The sequence below is a fragment of the Lytechinus variegatus genome, chromosome 15, assembly GCF_018143015.1.
Source record: "Lytechinus variegatus isolate NC3 chromosome 15, Lvar_3.0, whole genome shotgun sequence".
Taxonomy (NCBI): domain Eukaryota; kingdom Metazoa; phylum Echinodermata; class Echinoidea; order Temnopleuroida; family Toxopneustidae; genus Lytechinus; species Lytechinus variegatus.
Window position 1 is genome coordinate 10,217,878 of NC_054754.1, and position 20,650 is coordinate 10,238,527.

A 20,650-nucleotide genomic window follows, 5' to 3' on the forward strand; every position below is an offset into this window, starting at 1 on the left:
ACTCATTATACTGAAATGATTATTATCGCTGAGTGAGTTTTCTTTATGTTACGCTGGGAATCTATTTTTTCAATTATCTGAAGGTGTTGCTAGCAGAACACGAGGAGCCAGGATCTGGAGGTGGAGCTTCGGTTGCCGAGCAACTGCTTTCCATCATGGAAGTGATTCTAATGGAGGCCAACAACGAGCCTCTGGAAGGAGGAAAAGTAAGTCTATATTCACAACATTCCACGGACCTGTTTCACAAAAACATTCTAGACAGTGAGGACCTGGCAAGTTTCTGAAATGGCTGCATTTGATTGGCAGAGAGCAGATTTGTTTCAGAAATGTGACACTTTGGTATTTGGTTACAATTTATTATGAAAAAAATGAATCCAGTACCCTGTACTTCATAAATAGTTAAATCAACAGATACTGTAATTGAGTGATTAATAAATTAATTTTTTTTAAAACAGTTAGGATTTCTATAAAGGATTAACAACACCTGTTAAGCCCACTAAAACCTACAATGTGCATTCATAGAAGGAATATTTACAGTTTTAATATAATTGATACAAATATCAATTAATTGGTTTATATGTACATGTAAGTTGAATATTGTAGCATATTCTGATGAATGAAAGTAAAATCAAGCCTGATGTAACAACTCCTGGTGTAAATAAGACCAGCCTTCATTTGATGATGATGATAATGATGCACAGCATTTGAATAGCGCCATATATCTGTAAAAGACATTCAAAGGCGCATTGGAGGAGCCAGCCAACTTGGGTCGCCCACAAGGGTGTGCACACAGAACTGTGACCCGCAGGTCTCTCCTCCCAATAACTGGTTGGGAGAATGCATGTGGACCACTACACCAGGGTTTCCCCCTACTCTTATGCGAATAGTGCAGTGGGTTCTTAACGTGCAACGATGGTGATTCTCCTCTACATGGGGCCTCCATTTAACGTCCGATCCGGTGGACAGAGTGTTTTCCGCTGTAACAGCCTGCATCTATAAAACGGTAGAGACGTTCACACACAACGCACTGGCTTCAGTCATCTGCCCAGGATGGACTCGAACCCACGATCTTTGGTTCGATGGGCAGACGCTTTACCGACTGAGCCAACTTCACTCTCTTTTTCATTTCTCACTATATATAAATCTAACCTGTCTATTCAGACCACATTTTTATCTCCATCCATTTTTATTGTCTTTATACACATTTTCATTGTATCTCATTTACCCTTTTTCCCTCCTTGTAGCCTTCTGTGATTCTCTCATGTGATAAATCTCAGCTGGTAGCCCTACTGGATCGTATCAACAGCCCGTTCGTCCGTAGCCATGCCAGCGTCCTTCAAGGCTTGATGAGGATTATACCGTTCCTCTCGTTTGGTGAGAAAGACAAGATGCGAACCCTCATTCACCATTTCAAACCATACCTAGACTTTGAAAAGTAAGTTTATAGCATTTCTTCTATTCTGTGCATGAGTTTATATGTTTGCAGCATGCTAGATTTACTGGTCCAATATCAACAGATTTTCCACTTAAATATTATTGCTGCCCATAACCAAAATCTTGATATGAATTTTGATGTAATTACATCCAACTTTGGATAATGGATCATGCATTTTTTTGGGCCTAGATTGTTATATAAATCTGTTTCTGATAAATAAGAAATTTGAATCCACTATTCTAAATATTTCTGACACTCTTGTAATTGTTTGTTAGTATATTGAATAAAAACTTTTGTGGTAAATTTTCAGCCTTGTTTTCTCTGTGAACCTCAATATCCTTTGTGAAAACAAGTCTAATATGTCTTTCTCAAAAGGAGCTTTATGTTCAAACACTTGAATATTCTTTTGATCCTTGATTTCATAGATTTGATGGTGATCATTCCCAAGACGATGAAATCCATGTAGAAAGCTTCTGTGTGATTACAGCAGGCATAGAGGTAAGTGTCAAACAGAATTACGACCATTTAGTCCAAACATTTGTCATCACCATGTGCTATAGTGATCATTTTGATAATAATTGTAGGAATTTTTGAAGGGCCGATATTCTAGAAATGTTCTATTCCAAGGCACACAATACAAGAAAATAGAATATTAAGAGAGTTTGGTAGCACAGTCCAAGGAATGGAAATGGTCGAAAAGTTAGACTTCAATTAAGATTTAGAATGGAATGGCTAATTATCCTAAATTCCAGAGAGGTCCTGCAGCAGAGAAAACCCAACCCTTTCACCACTGGCTCCTCATGTTCTGGAGGAGATGTTGGTGTTCTGATGTTAGGCTATGAGCTATTCTAGTTAAAGCTCAACAAGATCTTGTAAATATTTGGGGCCAAACTGTTCTAAACTATGTTATGGGGGATTCTAGACATTCCTTGTATATCAAACTTTTTGTAAGCTTATGGCTAGTACTATAAAGTTTGAAATTCAAGTTATTTGAGGAAATTGAGGGAGTTCTTCTTTTGTCTTTTGCTGTATCTCATCTATCATGAATTAGTAGCATTTTTTATTCAAACTGCAATTTATATCTCATTCTATATTCTACTTTTTGTCATTTATTACCCTTTGGAGAAATGTTGTCCAGCTACTAAATTAAATCATATGTTTTTCTTAGGGGGTGTTGCAAGAAAATATTTGCGATCAATTGCAAATATTCTGTTGCAATTTTACAACTGATAGATCAACGTTAGCTACAGCAAATCAGATTAAATTTCTTGTTTCAAGGAGCAAATTAGCAATCAATCACTAATTTGCAATTGACTGCAAGACATATGATTGATTTAGCGACCAAAAATAGACTTGCAATTGATCGCAAGTTTCTTGCAACACCCCATAAGTCTTTAATATTTGTCATTGATTTGTCATCTACAGCTAGGTGAAATAGCTCTAAAATGAATTATGGTCTTAATTTTCCATTCTTAGAATAATGCCAATGGTGTTCAGCTCAAGGATATGATGATAGAGGAAGGGATCGTCAAAGATGCCATCAAATATGTCAGTCGCAAGATTCCTCTCGCAAGCAAGTAAGAAATTGTCTTTATTTGCCCAGCTTTATTCCATTGCATTTCAAGCTTTTCCTGCCAATTGTTATTTAATTAGAATTAGTAATATTGTTTTGAGTGAAAATTTACAATTTTTTTCTTTTAGTGAAATATGATTTCTTTTTAGAGTTGATTCAAATTATCCCCTTTATTTTATAAAATACAGACAGATTGTTTTGTTAAAAACTACTATTTAAATCCATGCTGATCAAATACAAGTATTAGAAATAACCTTGGTGCCATAACACAAAGGGTAGCAATTGATGTGCTTCATTTCACGATTGATTATAGTTGATTGCTAAGGTTTGTGTTGCATGGCACTGCATATTTTATGAATCTCATCTTGTTCCTTTCAGTCTCGACTCTTTGCCTTGGAAGGAGTTCTTATCCAAGCCCGCCTTACCCTATGTTCTACGTATCCTGACAGGATTGTGTACTGGGCATGCCAAGTCACAGGTAAGATGGGATAGGGTGCATAGAGGCCTATTGTTGTGGTGATGGGGTTTAGGGGTGGCAGTGTGATGGTGATGATGAAGTTGATGAAGTTGATGATGATGGTAATGATTGATGACGAGTGGGATGATGATGAAGTTGATGATGATGGTGACGATGATGATGATGATGATGATGGTGAAGATGATGATGGTGATGATGATGAAGTTGATGGTTAATGATTGATGATGAGTGGGATGATGATGGTGATGATGGTAGAGAAAAAAATATAGATGCAGCTTTGCTGAAAGAAGAAGGAACATTTGCAAATGACTTTATAGAAAGCTACTTGAAAGTGTAGTCTTCAGCTTTGCTGAAAAAAGAGTGAAAATTGCAAATGATTTTGTAGAAAGCTCCTAAAAATGTCTTATCATTTGATGAGAGTGATGTGTACATGTAGTCTATGTAAATTAAATATGAATTCTAACAAATCTAAAAAAATATAGGTAAAATGTTCACCTGATCCCAAATACGAAGAGGCTAACACCATATTATTTCCAACCATTTTTCTCCAAAGCTGTTAGCTGGTAATGAAATCATCCCAGCCGTTCATAAGATGGAACAGATCTCATCGGAAGAAGGCATTGGGTCTCTCTCAGAGAACTTGATGGAAGCTCTTAAATCCAATCCGACGGTCGCTAAGAAGATTGACGACGTCCGGGCTCAGACTAAGGCTGAGAAGAAGAGGCTTGCCATGGCCATGAGGATGAAACAACTTGGAGCTCTTGGCATGTCGGTAAGAATAGTAGAGAAGTGAGAGTGTAAGAGATCAAGAGAAAGGGAGAGGGGGGGGGGCAAAATATAGAGACTACTTATAAAGTAAGATCGAGGCAGTGTAAAATGAAAAAAATAAAATGATTTGTTTGTTGATATTCTGATGGAAACCACCATAATAGGTATTAATGCTGATAAAATAATCTGGGGATTTTTTTATTCATTTTTGAATTTTTGAAACAGAGTTGTAAATTGAGAAATGAAAAAGTAGGCAAATAAAAAGAAACAGGGTTTGTGTGATAGAGGTACATGTATTAGGTTGGTTTGATACAGGTGGTGATGAGGAAAAGAGCATGGGAGATGAAAGGTAAAGAGGTGGTCAGAAAAAAAACATATGATGAATGAAGTGGGTTAAAGAAAGAGAGAAATATGAGATAAAAGATATATTTCAGTGATTGAATGCCTATTTCCTTTTGTCCTTTCTGTTTCAGACCAATGAGAAGGGCCAAGTGACGGCCAAGAAGACAGTGTTCAAACAGATGGAAGAACTGATGGAGGAAACTGGTTTGACATGCTGTATATGTAGAGAGGGCTACAGATACCAACCTGAGAAGGTAAGACATGTAGAAGTGTTGTGGCTCAGTGGATAAGTCTCTGGACTTTGAGCCTCAAGGTTCAGGGTGTGAACCTCACCATGATACTCGCATCCTTTGGCAAGGCATTCACATTTGCCATTCCACTCAGGTGTAGAAGATGGGTTTCCGGTAGGGAGGAATTTCTTGAATGGTCGAGCACCTGATCAGAGTAGCCATGCTAAATCCGTGCTAATAGTGTGCAGCGCTTAGAAACATTATATTAAGCACTGTATTAATGTCGCATATTATTTACTATTATTGATATTAGACGTTGATTGTAATACCCCTTTTAATGAATCACTGGTCTGTGTGAGGTCCTCTAAATCCTTCAAGTGTAGATATTGAAAAATGCAGGTGGAAATGGCTTTCTTTAATTTAGCACTCTTTCTCTGTTTTTTTTTAACTGTACCAGGATAAGAGCAGGCATTCCCCAGGGACCCTGTTTTAAAAGAGTGATTATTTTGATAGCTTTGTCATTCACTAATTTGGTATCTTTGATTTTGAGTGGCTTTTTAGCATCATGATCATGGCAGCTACCATTAAAGTGAATTTTATGCAACAGAGCTGAAGTCCTAGAATATTCAGTTCAAATCTGGGGCCCGTTGCAGAAAGAGTTGCGATCAAACGCAACTCAAAAAAACTTGCGCAACTCGATTTGTAGCCAATGAAGCACCAGTATTCTGGACTTGTGCTTGCTATTTTGACTTTCGTTCAAACGCAACTCTTTCTGCTACAGGCCCCTGAACTAAAGACCTATCTTTTCCAGCAACGTGTTAATAACAAGATGAATGCCCCTATGCAAATTCTGTTCTTCATCATCAATGAGAGGTATACTATTGTGCATGTTGCTCTTTTGTTGCAGGTTTTGGGAATCTACACGTTCACCAAGTGTACGCCGTTAGAAGACTTTGAGATCAAATCCCGCAAGACTCAGGGATACACTACTGTGTCTCATTTCAATATTGTGCATTATGATTGCCATGTGGCAGCAGTGAGGTGAGTCTTGACTTGATCGATTGATAGGATGAATCGATTAAGATAAAAGCAAAAAAGGGGTATAGAGGGAAGGAGTGAAGAAGGTGAGATAGAATCTTGTAAAATGAATAGATAAATCTCTTAAGGCTTGAATTGAGAAAGATGGATTAATTAAGATAGAGAGAGGAGTGAAGAGGATGAGATGGAAGGTTGTAGAATGAGGGCTGCGCCTCTCTGTCTCACTTTAACATCGTGCATTATGGGTTCCATTGAGCAGCTGTGTGATGAGTTTTGGATGGATTGTTAGAATTAATTACAAGAGAGGGATAGAGAGAATCATGGAAAGAAAGAAGTGTGCGGTATACTTGTAGATAGAGAGAAATTTGGGAGTGTAGATGCTTGTACGAAGATGGTATCTGGCTCTGTTTAGCTCTGTTGTCTGTGATCAGTTGAACATAGAGCTGCCAAGTAGTACAGATTTTCCGTATTTAGTACTGAATAATGAGAAGAATACTGATGGTTTCATGCAAAATACTGATTTCGTAAGTTTCAGTTTTATGTGTTGTACTATGGTATTTCTTTGAAAATAATGATTTCTTCTCCAAAATAATGATCAGCTTTAAAAATACTGAAATGTTCTTGTTCATGTTGGTAGCTTTGTCAACATAATTTCGTGGAATGAAAGAACACATAGTCCATCTGTATATTAAGTTTAGTGTTGATAACCAATTCAAGTATGTCTTTTACACATCTCTTTCCTCAGACATGCTCATGGGCATGAGTAGTGAGTGAGTGATGTAGTCAAATGAATGAATATATATATAGTCCATCTGCCTATCTTGAATAACTACATACATGTATAATGTAATTCGATCTGAATTGTAATAAAAAACATCAATACAAAAAAAAATAGTTTCATCAGCCAATTTCATAATTTCTGTTATGAATCTGTTTCATCAGACATGCTCGTGGGCGGGAGGAGTGGGAGAGTGCAGCCCTTCAGAATGCCAATACTAAGTGCAATGGACTCCTACCGATGTGGGGACCTTCAGTACCAGAATCTGCTTTCGCTAGCTGTTTAGCGAGGTAAGTAGATTAAACGTTTCATCATCAATCCAGCTTATCCTGAAATGGATTTACATTAACATTCAAAATGCTTATGGGGGCCGTTTCATAAAGCTGTTCGTAAGTTAAGAGCGACTTTAAGAACGACTGGCGATCCTTTTTTATGCGCTAAATCATTACCATTGAATATACCATTTACCATAAGAAAGGATCACCAGTTGTTCTTAAAGTCGCTCTTAACAAACAGCATTATGAAACACCCCCTGATATAGATGTTTGGTTTAAATGAAACATTGTATCAGATCTAGATGGCAATGTTGAACAGCGTATAATTGGTAGGGGCATGTGTAAAGGAGGGAGATTGTTCATGTTTCAAGAAGGGTTGTTGAGACCGTTTCGTCAATATTTTTGTCCGACAAGTTGTCAGATCTGACATCTTTCCTCGATTCTGAAAAGTATTGTTCCTATGGTAACTGTCAGATGAAATGGGACTTGTCGGATAAAACGTCTGACAACTTTTTTCATGAAACAGGTCAATGTAACAGATATCTTTTTGTTAAAAAATCTTCTGCATTATATTTATATGTTTCAAATGGCTACAAAAAACACCCTGGGCGTTGTGGCATGCGCTTGTAATACAAGCTATGTGGGAAAGTTACAAGCTGATGCAGAGGTTTAAGCCCTGGTCACATCTTTTATATGATGACAATAAATGTTGGTTCCAGACATTAATAATCATCTCTGATTGATACACGTCTGAAAAAACTCAATTACGCACACACAATGGTTGTTCACACAATGGTTGTTGAAGTTAGGTCTTAGTTTTAGAAATTGGAATTTATTTACTTTTTAATACGAGATGTTGGAGACATATCAATAACCAATACCATTTTCAATAAAAGCCAATTTATATAATATTTTGCAATTTTTTTTCTTAATTTTTCACCAGACACAACAGTTATCTACAGGAGTGTACTGGTCACCGGGAACCGGCGCACCACGCCACCATCCACGATCTAAAGCTTCTTCTTCAACGGTTTGGTTTTGAGCGTTCGTTCAGCGATGACAGTGGAGGAGGGGGAAGACAGAGTAATGTTCATCTTATTCCTTATCTCATGCATATGGCCCTCTATGTCATCAACACGTAAGTTTTCTTGTTTAGCCGTAAAGTGAGAGTAATTGGAATGAGATTTGAAGGGAAGGGGCATTGCTGTTTAATTTTTGTTCGATGTTTGCAGAGGAGGGAAAGTCAAGGGAACTTTTATCTCATTCCCCACGTCGTCTACTATCAACCCTCAAGTGAGGATGATCAGATTGTAATGAAGTATTAGGTGAAAGAAATGGTGTATGGTCTGAAAATGTATAGAATGTATATATGTACAGTCAAACTTGTGTCAGTGGCCACCTGCCTATAGTGACCACTAAAACCGATTCCTATGGAGGCAGATTGTGTGTTTAAGAACTTGTCTATAAAGGGCATGCTTTGTGTGTCCCCTTGGGTGGTCACTATTGACAGGTTTTACTGTATTCAATGCAAAACAAGCATAATTCAGACTGCCATGCATGATTATTTTAATTTTAAAAAATGATTGAATTGGATTGATATGAATTGAATTTAATGTTTGATCGGCGGTTAATGAGGAAGTGGGGAAAGACATATATTCTCATTTGAATCTTCATCTTAATATCTCAAGTTCAAAGCTCTCTTTCTTATCAACATGCAAATTTTATCACATACATGTATGGAGTATCTTCAAGGATGAAAATATATTTGCTGTATTTATACATGATTTCCGTCTTTGTCACAGAACTCGGTCTGTGCCGCGGGAAGAGAAGAACCTGAACGCACTTCTCAAGTCCCTCCCATCCAAATGGGTGGAGGCAAGCTACGAGGTTGATGGTCCCTTCTACTACGCTGTTCTCCATGTGCATCTGCTACCAAAAGAGAAATGGAAGGAGAATCGTCTCACCATCCTCCGGCAGCTCCTGGTCGCGGCCCAGACACGGCATGTCAGTCCTTCTGGAGCTACTATGTAAGTTTTAGAAGGAGGTCTTTCTATCTCCATCTCTCTCCATTCCCCACCTTTCTTCCTGTCTCTCCCTCTGACTTTGGAAATTTGAGATCACGCTAACCCGCAACCATCTAACTCACAACCTGTGTCATTTGTGTCAGTGCCCACTCCTGGTGTCCGTTGCAGAAAAAGTTGCATTTAAACGCAAGTCAAAAATGAATCTCAAGCCCCCAAATGCATGCTGTTGATTGGTTGAAAATCAAGTTGCGCATGATTTTTAGATTTGCGATCGATTGCAACTCTTTCTGCAACGGGCCCCAGATTGTTTCACTTCTTCCTCTTCCAACAGTTTCCGCGGATTGTCCACCCCCTACCTTTTGTTTCATGCTCAGTTTACCTTCCCTCAAATTTTCCTGCCAGAGTAATATTCTCTAGGCTTTCTTCAAATTTGATCTGATCCTTGGTGTTTCCTCAATCGTAAAAACAATTTTGAAGATCTATTTTGATTTTGATTGTTGATGAAACATCCCCCTGAGATGAACTGTGGACTTTAATACCAATGTGCAAGGATACCAGAAAGCCCATTTCAAAGTTGTCATTATTATGTCCACCCCCTATATGTTTTCTTGAAATGACTTATTTTGGTTTTCTAGTTTGTATGAAAGTTGCTTGTAATGCTCTCAAATTATCATGGTTTGACCAGTCCATGAAGTGAAGTAAGAATGCAGAAAGAATGCAGAAAAATTGGGGTCGGACGTTTGAAAAGATTTATTTCATGGAATCATCCCCGTTTTCTCTCGTAGGTTGACGGACAAGCAGGTCAAGGATTACAAGATCTATAAAGGAGCCCTGGTGTTCTTTGGTCTGATAGAGAGACTATACTCACTCCTCCTCAAAGAAATGACCCATACAACAGGGAACACCTGGCCTGTCAACCTAGCTAGCTATATCAGAAATAACGATGAGGTCTTACTGAAAGCGGGAGATAAGGTTAGTTGAAAGAAGCCATTTTCTCCAGGAGCCATTTTTCCCCCGACACCATTAGAACCATACAAAGCTATTCCATTCATTTTTTTACTGTGGTACGGTATGTCACTGATACAGCTCCCGTAGGACTAGCGTGCCAAAATTGATTTTTTGGTTGTTTTGGCTTCAATAGGGTCCCCTTAGGCCAAAAACGATGGGGTTCAAATTTTCAGACCCCTCCTTCCCTTTGTGGGGGGTCATTTTTGGCGCCATATTGGCCTGTACAAAGCCCAATAGGATAATCCATTGTTTTCAACCTTATTTCTCACTTTTCTTCACCAATTATATTTTTAAGTTGTCTGAGGTGTATGAGAATGAATATTTGATGATGTTGTGATGTCAATGTTTTTTAAATTTTACCATATGGGGGCGGACTTTACGAAAAATGCCCCAAAATTGTAAAATATTGCCCCCAAAATATTATTTTTCCCTTTTTTTGGCACTAAAATTAGGACAAAAGGATTACAAAATGAAATGAATATGTCTTTTTATACAATCCAAAAACAGAGGAATATATCTCCTGTAATATATATCATTATTTTTGGTCAATTGATGTAAAAATCATCCCCATTTCAGGATTTTATGCAGTGAAAACCTTACTACAACACTAGAGGGCGCCATAACTTATGATAAGCACTTCCCTAAAAAATCAAATTCTAGGCACTGTAATTTTATCAATAAATTTGAAAGCTGACACATTTCAAGAGCAATTATTTCCAATGCCGATTCATAGTATGGGCATCTAATTTGTTTGATTCTACCCCCCCCCCCCCGGGGGGGAATAGCTGCCTTAGGCTAAAATAAAAAAATCCTGGATTCTTTTTTTTTGTTAAATGACCTTTATTTGGTTTCTATTCAAAGATTTTTAAGGCTGAAGAAGTATATCGGGAAAAGTTGCAAGGACCCAGAAATCCAAGATGGCTTCCAAAAATGGAGTTTAAAATGGCTGTTGATACTTTAAATGGACATAGCACATTTTATATACCCGAGATAGATGGAATTGGTGTCTAGACCATGGTTTCAATGATCAAAATTGGGACAAGAATACCGTTTCCTTTTTTTATTTATTCAACTTTTGGAGGCCATCTTGGACTCAACATACCGGGACAGTCGGTGGTCTGGTATGTTAAAATATCCAAGATGGCTTCCCACTGGCGGCGGAAGCCAATAAATTTAGGGGGTGTCCACCTGAAATTTTGGGATGGACACATGTAAAAAAATAGGACAAGCGACCCAAAAATTTTTGAGAAGCAAAAAAAAAAAAAAAAAGGTCATCAACCTAAATTTTAGGGGGGGACAACACACGTGTCAAGGGGGTCCACGTGAATTTAGGGGGGGACGCAGGAAAAAAAATTGACAAGCAAAAAAAAAAAAAAAAAAAAAAAAAAAAAAAAAAAAAAAAAAAGGTTATCAAACAAAATTTAGGGGGGGACCGTCCCCCCACCTAAAATTTAGGGGGGGACACGTCCCCTTCGTCCCCCCCGCTTCTGCCGCCTATGTAGCTTCCAAAAATGGGGTTTGAAATTGCTGTTGCTGCTTGAAAAACCAATACAGTTTGTTCAATATCCGGGAATATGAATGTGTGTGACTACCATGGAAAAGTGAGTCTAATAATACATTAGACATGTTAGAATAAGTTACAAGGAGAGTCGTTGGTCGAGTATGTTAAACAATAGAATATAAAATAGCCACTGTTATTTACAAGTGGACATGTAATATCCATCAAGAATATGGTTTGATGTCTAAACCATGATTTTTAATGTCTGAAAATTAGTTACAACCATTCGAGTGTTATGGCCTAGTGGATTGGTCTTTTGACTTTGAAAGGGTCATGGGTTCGAATCCCAGCCATGGCATAGTTTCATTCTGCAAGAAATTCATCAACATTGTGCTGCACTCAACCCAGGTGAGGTAAATGGGTACCCGGTAGGAAGAAATTCCCTGAATGCGGGAAGAAATTCCTTGAATGCTAGAGCGCTAGGCAGCCCATCTAAGGCAGGGGTAATAATAATGGCAAGGCCCGCTGGGAGAAGAGTTTTTAGTACTGAAGTGGCTTCCCTAGGTAAATATACCTATATTATTAATATTATCATAACAAGGACAGTCATTGGTATATGCCGTTAAATCCAAGATGGCGTGAAGAAATCTGAGTCTAAAGTGAATGATGTTACTTAAAAATGGACATAGTTCATTTAAAATTCACCAAGGACATATGATTTTGGTGTCCACTCAATGGTTTCATGATTATAGTGATACTTTCGACTAGTTACAAAGATATGCACTTGTCCATTTTGCCTAAAAATCCAAGAAAGTTTTCAAAATGGCATCTAAAATGATTCCTAAAACTCATTAATAATGGTCAGAGTTCATACAATATTAATATGTGAGGAATAATTTGGATGTCTACATGGTGGTATAAAGGGTCAGATAATACATTCAACAAATAACAAGGATATTTAGTTTTCCATTTTGTCTAAAATCCATGGTAGATTTAAAAAAAAATCATCAAATGGGTGCTATTACAAACTCATGAATCAATATGATAACTTATCCCATACATTTAAGTGTATACATTTAATATTTTTCACAGGTTTGTATTGTTTGAATAATTTCTCCACTTTTAAGTAACAATAGTCATTTTGGAACCCATTTTTTAAAGCCAACTTGGATTTTAAGGCAAAATGGATAACTGCATAGTCATTGTAGCCAGTCCTTAATAAATATTTTTAATTTCAACTCTTGAAATACTAGTGTAGACACCAAAATAATATCCCCAGGTGTATGTTTAATGTTCTATATCCACTTTTAAGTACATGTTATAGCAGTCATTTAAGCAATCTTGGATTTTTGATAAACTTGACATCCGACTGTTCTTTCAACTTGAAACAATACTTTATCCTTTAAACTCTAGTGTAGACACCAAAATCAAATCCAAAATGTGCATTTCTAATGAACTATGTCTACTTTTAAGAACCACAGTCAATTTAGACCCTGCATTTTGGAGGCCATATCGCATTTCTTGACATACCAGACCACTGACAGCCCTTATTTACTTATCCAAATGTCTTATTTGACCCTTGAAACCATTGGTTTAGACACCAAACTGGGGGCCGTTTCATAAAGCTGTTCGTAAGTTAAGAGTGACTTTAAGAACGACTGGTTATCCTTTCTTACGCGGTAAACCATCGCCTATGATGTATACCATTTACCAAAAGAAAGGATCACCAGTCGTTCTTAAAGTCGTTCTAATCTTACGAACAGCTTTATGAAACACCCACCTGATATCTCCCAGGCCGATATGAAATGAACTATGTCCGCTTTAAGTATCAGCAGCCATTTTAAGATCATTTTTTTGAATTCATCTTTGATTTTTGGACATACCAGACCACTGACTGTCCTTGTAACTTATCCTTATATATTACTTGACCCAAACCAGTGGTTTAAAATTAAACATCGAAATCACATTTCCATGGACGATATGAAATCAGCTATGTCTGCTTTAAGTTTAGCAGCCATTTCAGAATAATTTTTTTGAAGCCATCATGGATTTTTGGACCCACCAGACCACTCACTGTCCTTGTAACTTTTTCAAATTTTACTACTTCACCCTTAAAATCATTGAATCAAAACCAAATTGCGGATTTTTAGCACACGGTAGCCTTTTTTGATGCCATCTTATATTTTCCAGCTAGGTATCCTGGGGTCATAATTCACTCTATCCTGTGTCAACAAATTATTTTAACTCCTAGACCATGGAGTATGAAACTAATTAGGATTCTAGGGTGGATAATGAGTGAGTCGTATTCATTAATTTTAAGTGAATGGTGGCCATCTTGGATACTATCTTGAAAATAACCACTTTCCCTGATGCAGATTTTGGTAGATTTTTAGTACATTATTCATCAGATCAATTAGTACTAAAAACAATGTAAGTTCGGAAGTTCTCTAAACACCACATGTTATTTCAATAATGATTATTTGCATGTGTGCGTGTGTGTGGGGGGTTAAAAATATATTTTATGTGTTTCTTTCTGTCTATCAGTAATTGGAAATTAGCCGAGAAGTATATAATTGACAATTCGAATTGAAGTCCTTTAATCGTAAATTGTACTCTAGAACGAGTGGCCGAATGGTGAAAGTTGTATGCCAGTCAGTGGGGGGGGGGGGGTAGGGGATATGGTTGGTAGGATGCTCGTCTAACTTGAAACCTTCAGATAGGCATTCTAACTGTCTAGGGATGATAAAATACCATAAAACAATTCATTTTTTAACCGGGCGCAAAATTACTAATACTCCTGATTTTAGTGGGTCTTGATATAGGTGACCCCCTCAGGCAGTGGGTGAGGGTGGGGAAAATTAGAACCCTATCATTTCCTGATCGATTGGACCCAAGTGAATAATAAAAAAAAAAAAATTTGGCACAAAAATCCTGCAGGAGCTGTGTCATGATATACCGTACCACACTAATATCATCATGATAAGTTATGGCGCCCTCTAGTGTTGTAGTTAGGTTTTCACTGCATAAAATCCTGAAATGGGGGTGACTTTTACATTAATTTACCAAGAATAATCATATAAATTACATGTGATGTATTCCTCTGTTATTGGACTGTACAAGACATATAAACTTTATTTTGTAATCTTTTTGTCCTAATTCCAGTGCCAAAAGGGGGAAAATTATATTTTTGGGGTAATGTTTTACAATTTTGGGGCATTTTTCGAAAAATCCGCCCCCCGTATGGTAAAAGTGAAAGTATATTGACATCACAACATCATCAGATATTAATTGGCGAGGAAAAGTGAGAAATAAGGTTGAAAACAATGGATTATCCTATTGGGCTTTGTACAGGCCAATATGGCGCCAAAAAGGACCCCCCACAAAGGGAAGGAGGGGTCTGAAAATTTGAACCCCATCGTTTTTGGTCTAAGGGGACCCTATTGAAGCCAAAACAACCAAAAAATCAATTTTGGCACGCTAGTCCTACGGGATGACACACCATACTCCACTGTTTCCCCATCGTCCACACTTGGCTCAAAGTTTTGACCATACTTACTACCAATATTACCTGATGTTGCTTCGTAAAGCTGTTCAAAACTTAAAAGTGACTTTAACAACGACTGGTGATACTTTCTAATGCGCTAAATTATCACCAATGAACATTTATTGGTAAATATTATTTATTATAAGAAAGGATCACTAGTTGTTCTTAAAGTCACTCTTAACTTACAGCTTTATGAAATGGCCCCCTGGCCTGTTAACCTAGCTAGCTATTCCAGAAACAACTACTGGGCTGTACTGAAGTCTTGAGACAAAATTAGTTGGAGTAGTTTTGGCTGGTTCTATTAGAACCTTGTTCATCCCCATATCATTACTTTTTTACCAGAAGATGTAGGTGATATACACGTAATGAATATGCAAAACATATGAGATCCTACTCAAGGCTGGAGATATGGTATGTTCAGAGTAGCCATTTTCTCGGATACCATTAGAACCTTCACTGTAGTTCACCCCTTCTTAATACTGACCACTTTTCTTACAAACATCTTGCCATTCCTGTCTGACCTAAAGGACTGCAAATATGATTGAATAGCAGCTGAATTCCATTAATTGTACACATTGACCAGTATTAAAGTATGATTCTTCTTTTTTTTTTGTTCATCACTTCCAGTTGCTGCACATGTATGAAGAAGATCTCTTACCATGCGAGTCCTTTGCTGAGTTTTGTGATGTCGATGGTAAGAAATCTTGAAGAATTGAATCGTAATTTTTTTTGTGTGTTGTTTTTGCAAATAAATTGATGGAATTCACAATTGACATTTAAATCATGAATAAGGATAACCTACATCAGCAAAATAATATATAATAATAAATGGCCCAATATTTTTCCAGAGTGATAAAGGTGAGCCTCCCTGTAGAAATGAAAGGAATTTCATTCCAAAACACTGTGACGTCATACCAATCTTGTGGTTGCCTGCGATATGAAGCCAAATTACTTTTACTACAAAGCTTGCAGCCAAGAAAATTTTTCAAAAACTTTAAAGAAAAATAGGATTTTAGGCCTGAAAATAGGATAAAAAGAAATAAAGAATGGGATATTTCATGATTAGAGTTGGCAGCTCTGCGATTTGTCAGTTTCCTTCAGTGAGTTATCAAGTTATTACCAAGTCCTACAGGTTGTAAAAGTTGTCAGCTCACTGATTCCTTGAAAGATGTATTAAAACTGAAAGCAAGCTTGTAAACATCAAATCGATGAAATGAAAGCAAACAGTAGCTATGAATCCAACCTTTTCAAGTCGGCACCAGATGGTCCGGTATGCAAGAAGTGTACAAGTGCAATCAAATAGGAACAGATGGTGTTAATTATTGAAACTTTATAGGTAGGATGGGTGATTATGTTGCAGTGGGTATTAAAACAGGATAAAGTAATATTGGGTGTTTGACATAGGTATGAAAGTGACGGTATATTTCTCTCATGGTTCTAAAAGTAGTTTACAATTCAGTGTGTATCATACATTGGGATTTTCCTTCATGTTCTCATATGTAAGGCAAAGTGATATTACATGTACATGTATGTCCCTTCCTCCTTACACACTCGTACTCGTATCAAGGGGTTAGGGGCACTCAATGTACACAATTTTAGCATATGATACTACAACACTATAGCCAGCTTTAGGAAGCATACCGCATAACAAATAGTTTGTAACACCCCCACGCTCTTCCCATGTCTTGTGATGTTTTTAGAGAAGCGAGGTTTATATTTTCATATGTTTTTGGAATTTTACTGATAGTTTTTCTCTTTTCATAATTTTGCCTGTTCAGGTCTCCTCGCCGATATACCGAATCCTGATCAGTTCTTGGCCGACACACTCAAGTCCATCCCGTAATTGATTCCAGTCTCCACCTGTGCAGTGATGTTGAGTGTCGTTTTATCATCATAACTTATCATTTTTAACTGTTCGTTTTTTGCGATCTCGGTGAAAGTAGGGTACTCTTTTTGTTAAAGGGGAAGGTTTCCCTTGTCATAAAGCCTTTTTTTTTACTAAAGCAGAAGTATGAGAGAAACGTATCTACGAAAGTTTGGTGAAATTCCATCAAACAGCAACCTTCAGCCTGCAACACAAAGCCAATGATTGTAGATCAAATCTTCTCGATAGATTGCATTGACTACTATGTACAATCAATCGTAAAAATCAATCATTATGCTTTGTTTTATGGAGCCATAGTTATGGATTTTAAAAGTATTTTCTGACATCACATGAGAGGAACTTCTCCATAAGTCATGTGACATAAATTGCCATTTTTTCTTAGAAAATTTGATATTTTCCTCCTTTGCATTCAGTATGACATGAGACACATTATTCACTCTCACTTGTACAAGATTATGAACTAATAAATTATTTTTTTTAATGACTAATATTTTAGAAATAACTACACTTTTCATGAGTGTACCGACTCACTTCATGTATCCCACTTCACATTAACATCATGATCAGGGCTCTGCTTCATGAGTGTGGCCATCATCATCATCACTTACAAACTGCTATAAGCTAGTGAAATCATGGTATATGATTGGCTAAGAGATCTTCATTAAATGTTTATTATTTTACTAATAAGCTGTGTAAAGAGACCCCTTGTTTGTGCAGATATAAAGAGTACTCTTCTTTCACTTGGTATCTCATTTATATTTTTTTATTTTTGCAAGCAAAGTATGTACCTGTATTTCATGGCCTTCACTTTGAATACTAATTTAGCTTACTGAACATTTACAAGTGCACTGTTTGAAGCCTATTTTGTTCACTTAACATGTACATGTTTTGTGAGTGGCATTTCTAAGTGAAAGGGTGTCAAAATCCAGTCATTTTTTGTCAATAACTTCTTTACCTGATGATTAAAAGCTGTTTAAAATGTTTGTTTGTTCATCAAATTTGTTTTTGTTCTATTTAAAATAATTGTTCTTAGTAATACCCTTATAGCTTTCTGGAAGTTCATACATGTTTTAAAGTATATTTGTTCATCTATGTGTGTTAGGTATAATTACTTGGAAAGAGTCCATGTAAAACATTAAAACTACTTAGAGTTCTTGCAAATTTATAGATTATTTGGAGCAAATGTTTGTTCATTTATATGTATTTGTTGTAAGCATATCGCAATATTTCTCTTCATGTTTGGAGTTCAGTAGATTCATGTACCATGGCAATATATCTTTAGCTGATTTTTTGATAAGCATTATAGAATTAAAATTCACAAATATCTTTGTGAAACCATACGCATAATACCAATATGTGTCATGGCAGTATAGTTGGTGTTCCGTGTTTTCCTGTTTTTATAAGTGAAATTGTTTTCCTATGTTTTATGAGTAAAGGTGACCGCACACCTCACGATCGGTCTGCGACTCAATTTTGGAATAAAAGGTAGTAGAATTTGATGCTAATATTGAGACTTGGAATATCTTACTGTGTAATGTTCAAAATCATCTTAAGAATACCGATGTTCAAATCCGTGACAATGCTATCATCCTTCTTAGAATAAAAGCAAATTTAATTTCTAGTCGTAATGACATCATAGCAGTCATAAGATTTAAAACTGATATGGCCTTTACTCCAAAATAGAGGCTTGCAATCTTTCAAAATGGTTATATTAGTATTCTTTCAATTAATTTTAACCTCAAAGAAAATATGTTCCATTCACATTTTCAGAAAATGAGCAAAATGCGATTCGTTCCAAAATCGGATCGCAGTCGTAAGGTGTGTGGTTGCCTTAGCATACTCCCTTACCATGTCAGAATCCATCAAAATAAAAAGGAAGATCAATAGATTGCGATGTGTGTATTTTCTGATCTTGAAACACTTACTAGATTATCGGTAGAACAAGTTTGTATGGTGGACGTATTGAAATAGATATGGACTTGTTTGATAAATGTAGCTTAAAATTGGCCATGTGCACTTCAGTTCAGATGATGTACATCTAAATGTACCAGTATAAATTCATTACTGTGTGGACAATTACATATCAGTATTTTGTTTGTTTGTTGTCATATCTTACCCAGGTTTTTACAATTTTAATAATAATGAATTCCTCTCAATGTGTTTTCTGTTTGAGGATTTGAGGATGCAGTTTGTAATTAAAGACATATTGAAAAGAATTTATTTGATAACAGTTTGGTGAATTAGTTTAAAATGTTTATCCTGTGTCATAGCTTTTCATTTGAATATCAAATTTTAGTCCATTATAATCATGTGGAAATTAAACCATCTCTAATGGCAAATGAAGTAGTTTGATATGTTGATGATAATTTGGGTTTATGTAATCAGTGATTTATGTCTCAAAAATATATATGCGTGGTATTGAATACATTAATATTAATAAAAATATGTTTGTGCATTATAATATATTTCATCACCTTCATATAGTTGAGTTAAAAGAAAATTATTTCTATCTGCGTATTGTAATATGCACCTCCACATTTACTTGAACAATTAATTTGCTTAAGTAACTTTTCATTAGTTATGAATGTTCATTTGTTTACTAATAAATCCCATTATTAACTGTGATTTAATATGTCCTATGTTAGATGCAATCGTTATTTGTCTATATCCAGAGTAGCCATGCAATATAGAAGTATGTGAGATGCAACCACACAGTAGCCAATTATTCAGAATTTTTACATAGATAAGTGATATTTAAATGATATAAAGGCCATGAAATGCAGGTATTCTATAGATTCATAATTCATTGTGCGTGATCTTTGATGATGTGTACAGAAAAAGTGCATGGCTTAAAAATGCAGTAAAATTTGTATTGTTATAGTTTACGGAGTAATATATTGACATTTTGGACTGACCAGAGTGGATTATTGTGAGAGTTGTATCAGCCAGTTGCCCACAGTCAGAGATCAACATTAGGGGACTTGATAAGTCCCTGTACATAAACTTAGTGGATTTGATGATAGTAATGACAATATTCCTTTCTTGTATAGCACTAGATCAGAAGTTTCAGTCTCCGTAACATTGGTTGATCCGCTGAACTATGTTGTCGACACTGTGTCTGCGGATGGTAGTCAAATGTCAGAAATCGTTGAGTAAATCCCAGAAAAGATGGGTTATTCTTGTCTCGTATAGCACATACCTGAATCGCATTATCATCTAGGTGCTGTAAATAACTTTGGATGTATAAATTTATAGAAGGATCTGTGAATTATCCAACCAGTCAGAATCGGCGTTTACTGCTGAATGCTGATGGCGCTCTCCTAACCATACCACTCTGGCATAAAGTGGATATTGTCCAAGCAGAGTAATTGTGAACTGAATGTGAACTACATTTGATACCTAACCGCACAAATCATACGCAATTAGCCATATTTGGAAATTAATAAGTAGGGTAAATTCCACTGTACAGCTACCATACAATTGCACAGAAAAAAAATTCCATAGGAATTTTAAAATGGATGACTTTTCATACTTGTAGCTCTGAGCTATTAAAGGAATTGGGGGGTGTTTGATGGGAGGCAATAGATATTATAATATGGTTGTTTTGAGTAAAACTGTTCGCACATTGGTGAATTACGTGTAGTTATGGATTGTTGTAGCACATCTTGGCACAATTTTAATTTCATTAGCCTATATTTGTGAGATTTTGTAGTTAAATACACCTATCATCATAGTTGAATATACTTTGCTTGCAAATAAACAAGTCTAAATATA

At 36.4% G+C, this 20,650-nt stretch overlaps 1 protein-coding gene across 1 annotated transcript in view; it reads left to right on the top strand.

The window, feature by feature from the left end:
* Positions 1–20,650, top strand: part of LOC121428957 (E3 ubiquitin-protein ligase UBR4-like) — a 124,742-nt gene extending 104,092 nt beyond the window's left edge. The window contains exons 95-108 of the mRNA XM_041625852.1: positions 84–206; positions 1,245–1,435; positions 1,861–1,933; positions 2,912–3,012; positions 3,387–3,486; positions 4,040–4,258; positions 4,728–4,850; positions 5,734–5,867; positions 6,807–6,932; positions 7,861–8,055; positions 8,720–8,944; positions 9,727–9,913; positions 15,619–15,685; positions 16,770–20,650. Coding sequence (XP_041481786.1) covers positions 84–206; positions 1,245–1,435; positions 1,861–1,933; positions 2,912–3,012; positions 3,387–3,486; positions 4,040–4,258; positions 4,728–4,850; positions 5,734–5,867; positions 6,807–6,932; positions 7,861–8,055; positions 8,720–8,944; positions 9,727–9,913; positions 15,619–15,685; positions 16,770–16,834 — 1,929 coding nt within the window. The 3' untranslated portion in view covers positions 16,835–20,650. The remainder of the gene's footprint in view (positions 1–83; positions 207–1,244; positions 1,436–1,860; positions 1,934–2,911; positions 3,013–3,386; positions 3,487–4,039; positions 4,259–4,727; positions 4,851–5,733; positions 5,868–6,806; positions 6,933–7,860; positions 8,056–8,719; positions 8,945–9,726; positions 9,914–15,618; positions 15,686–16,769) is intronic.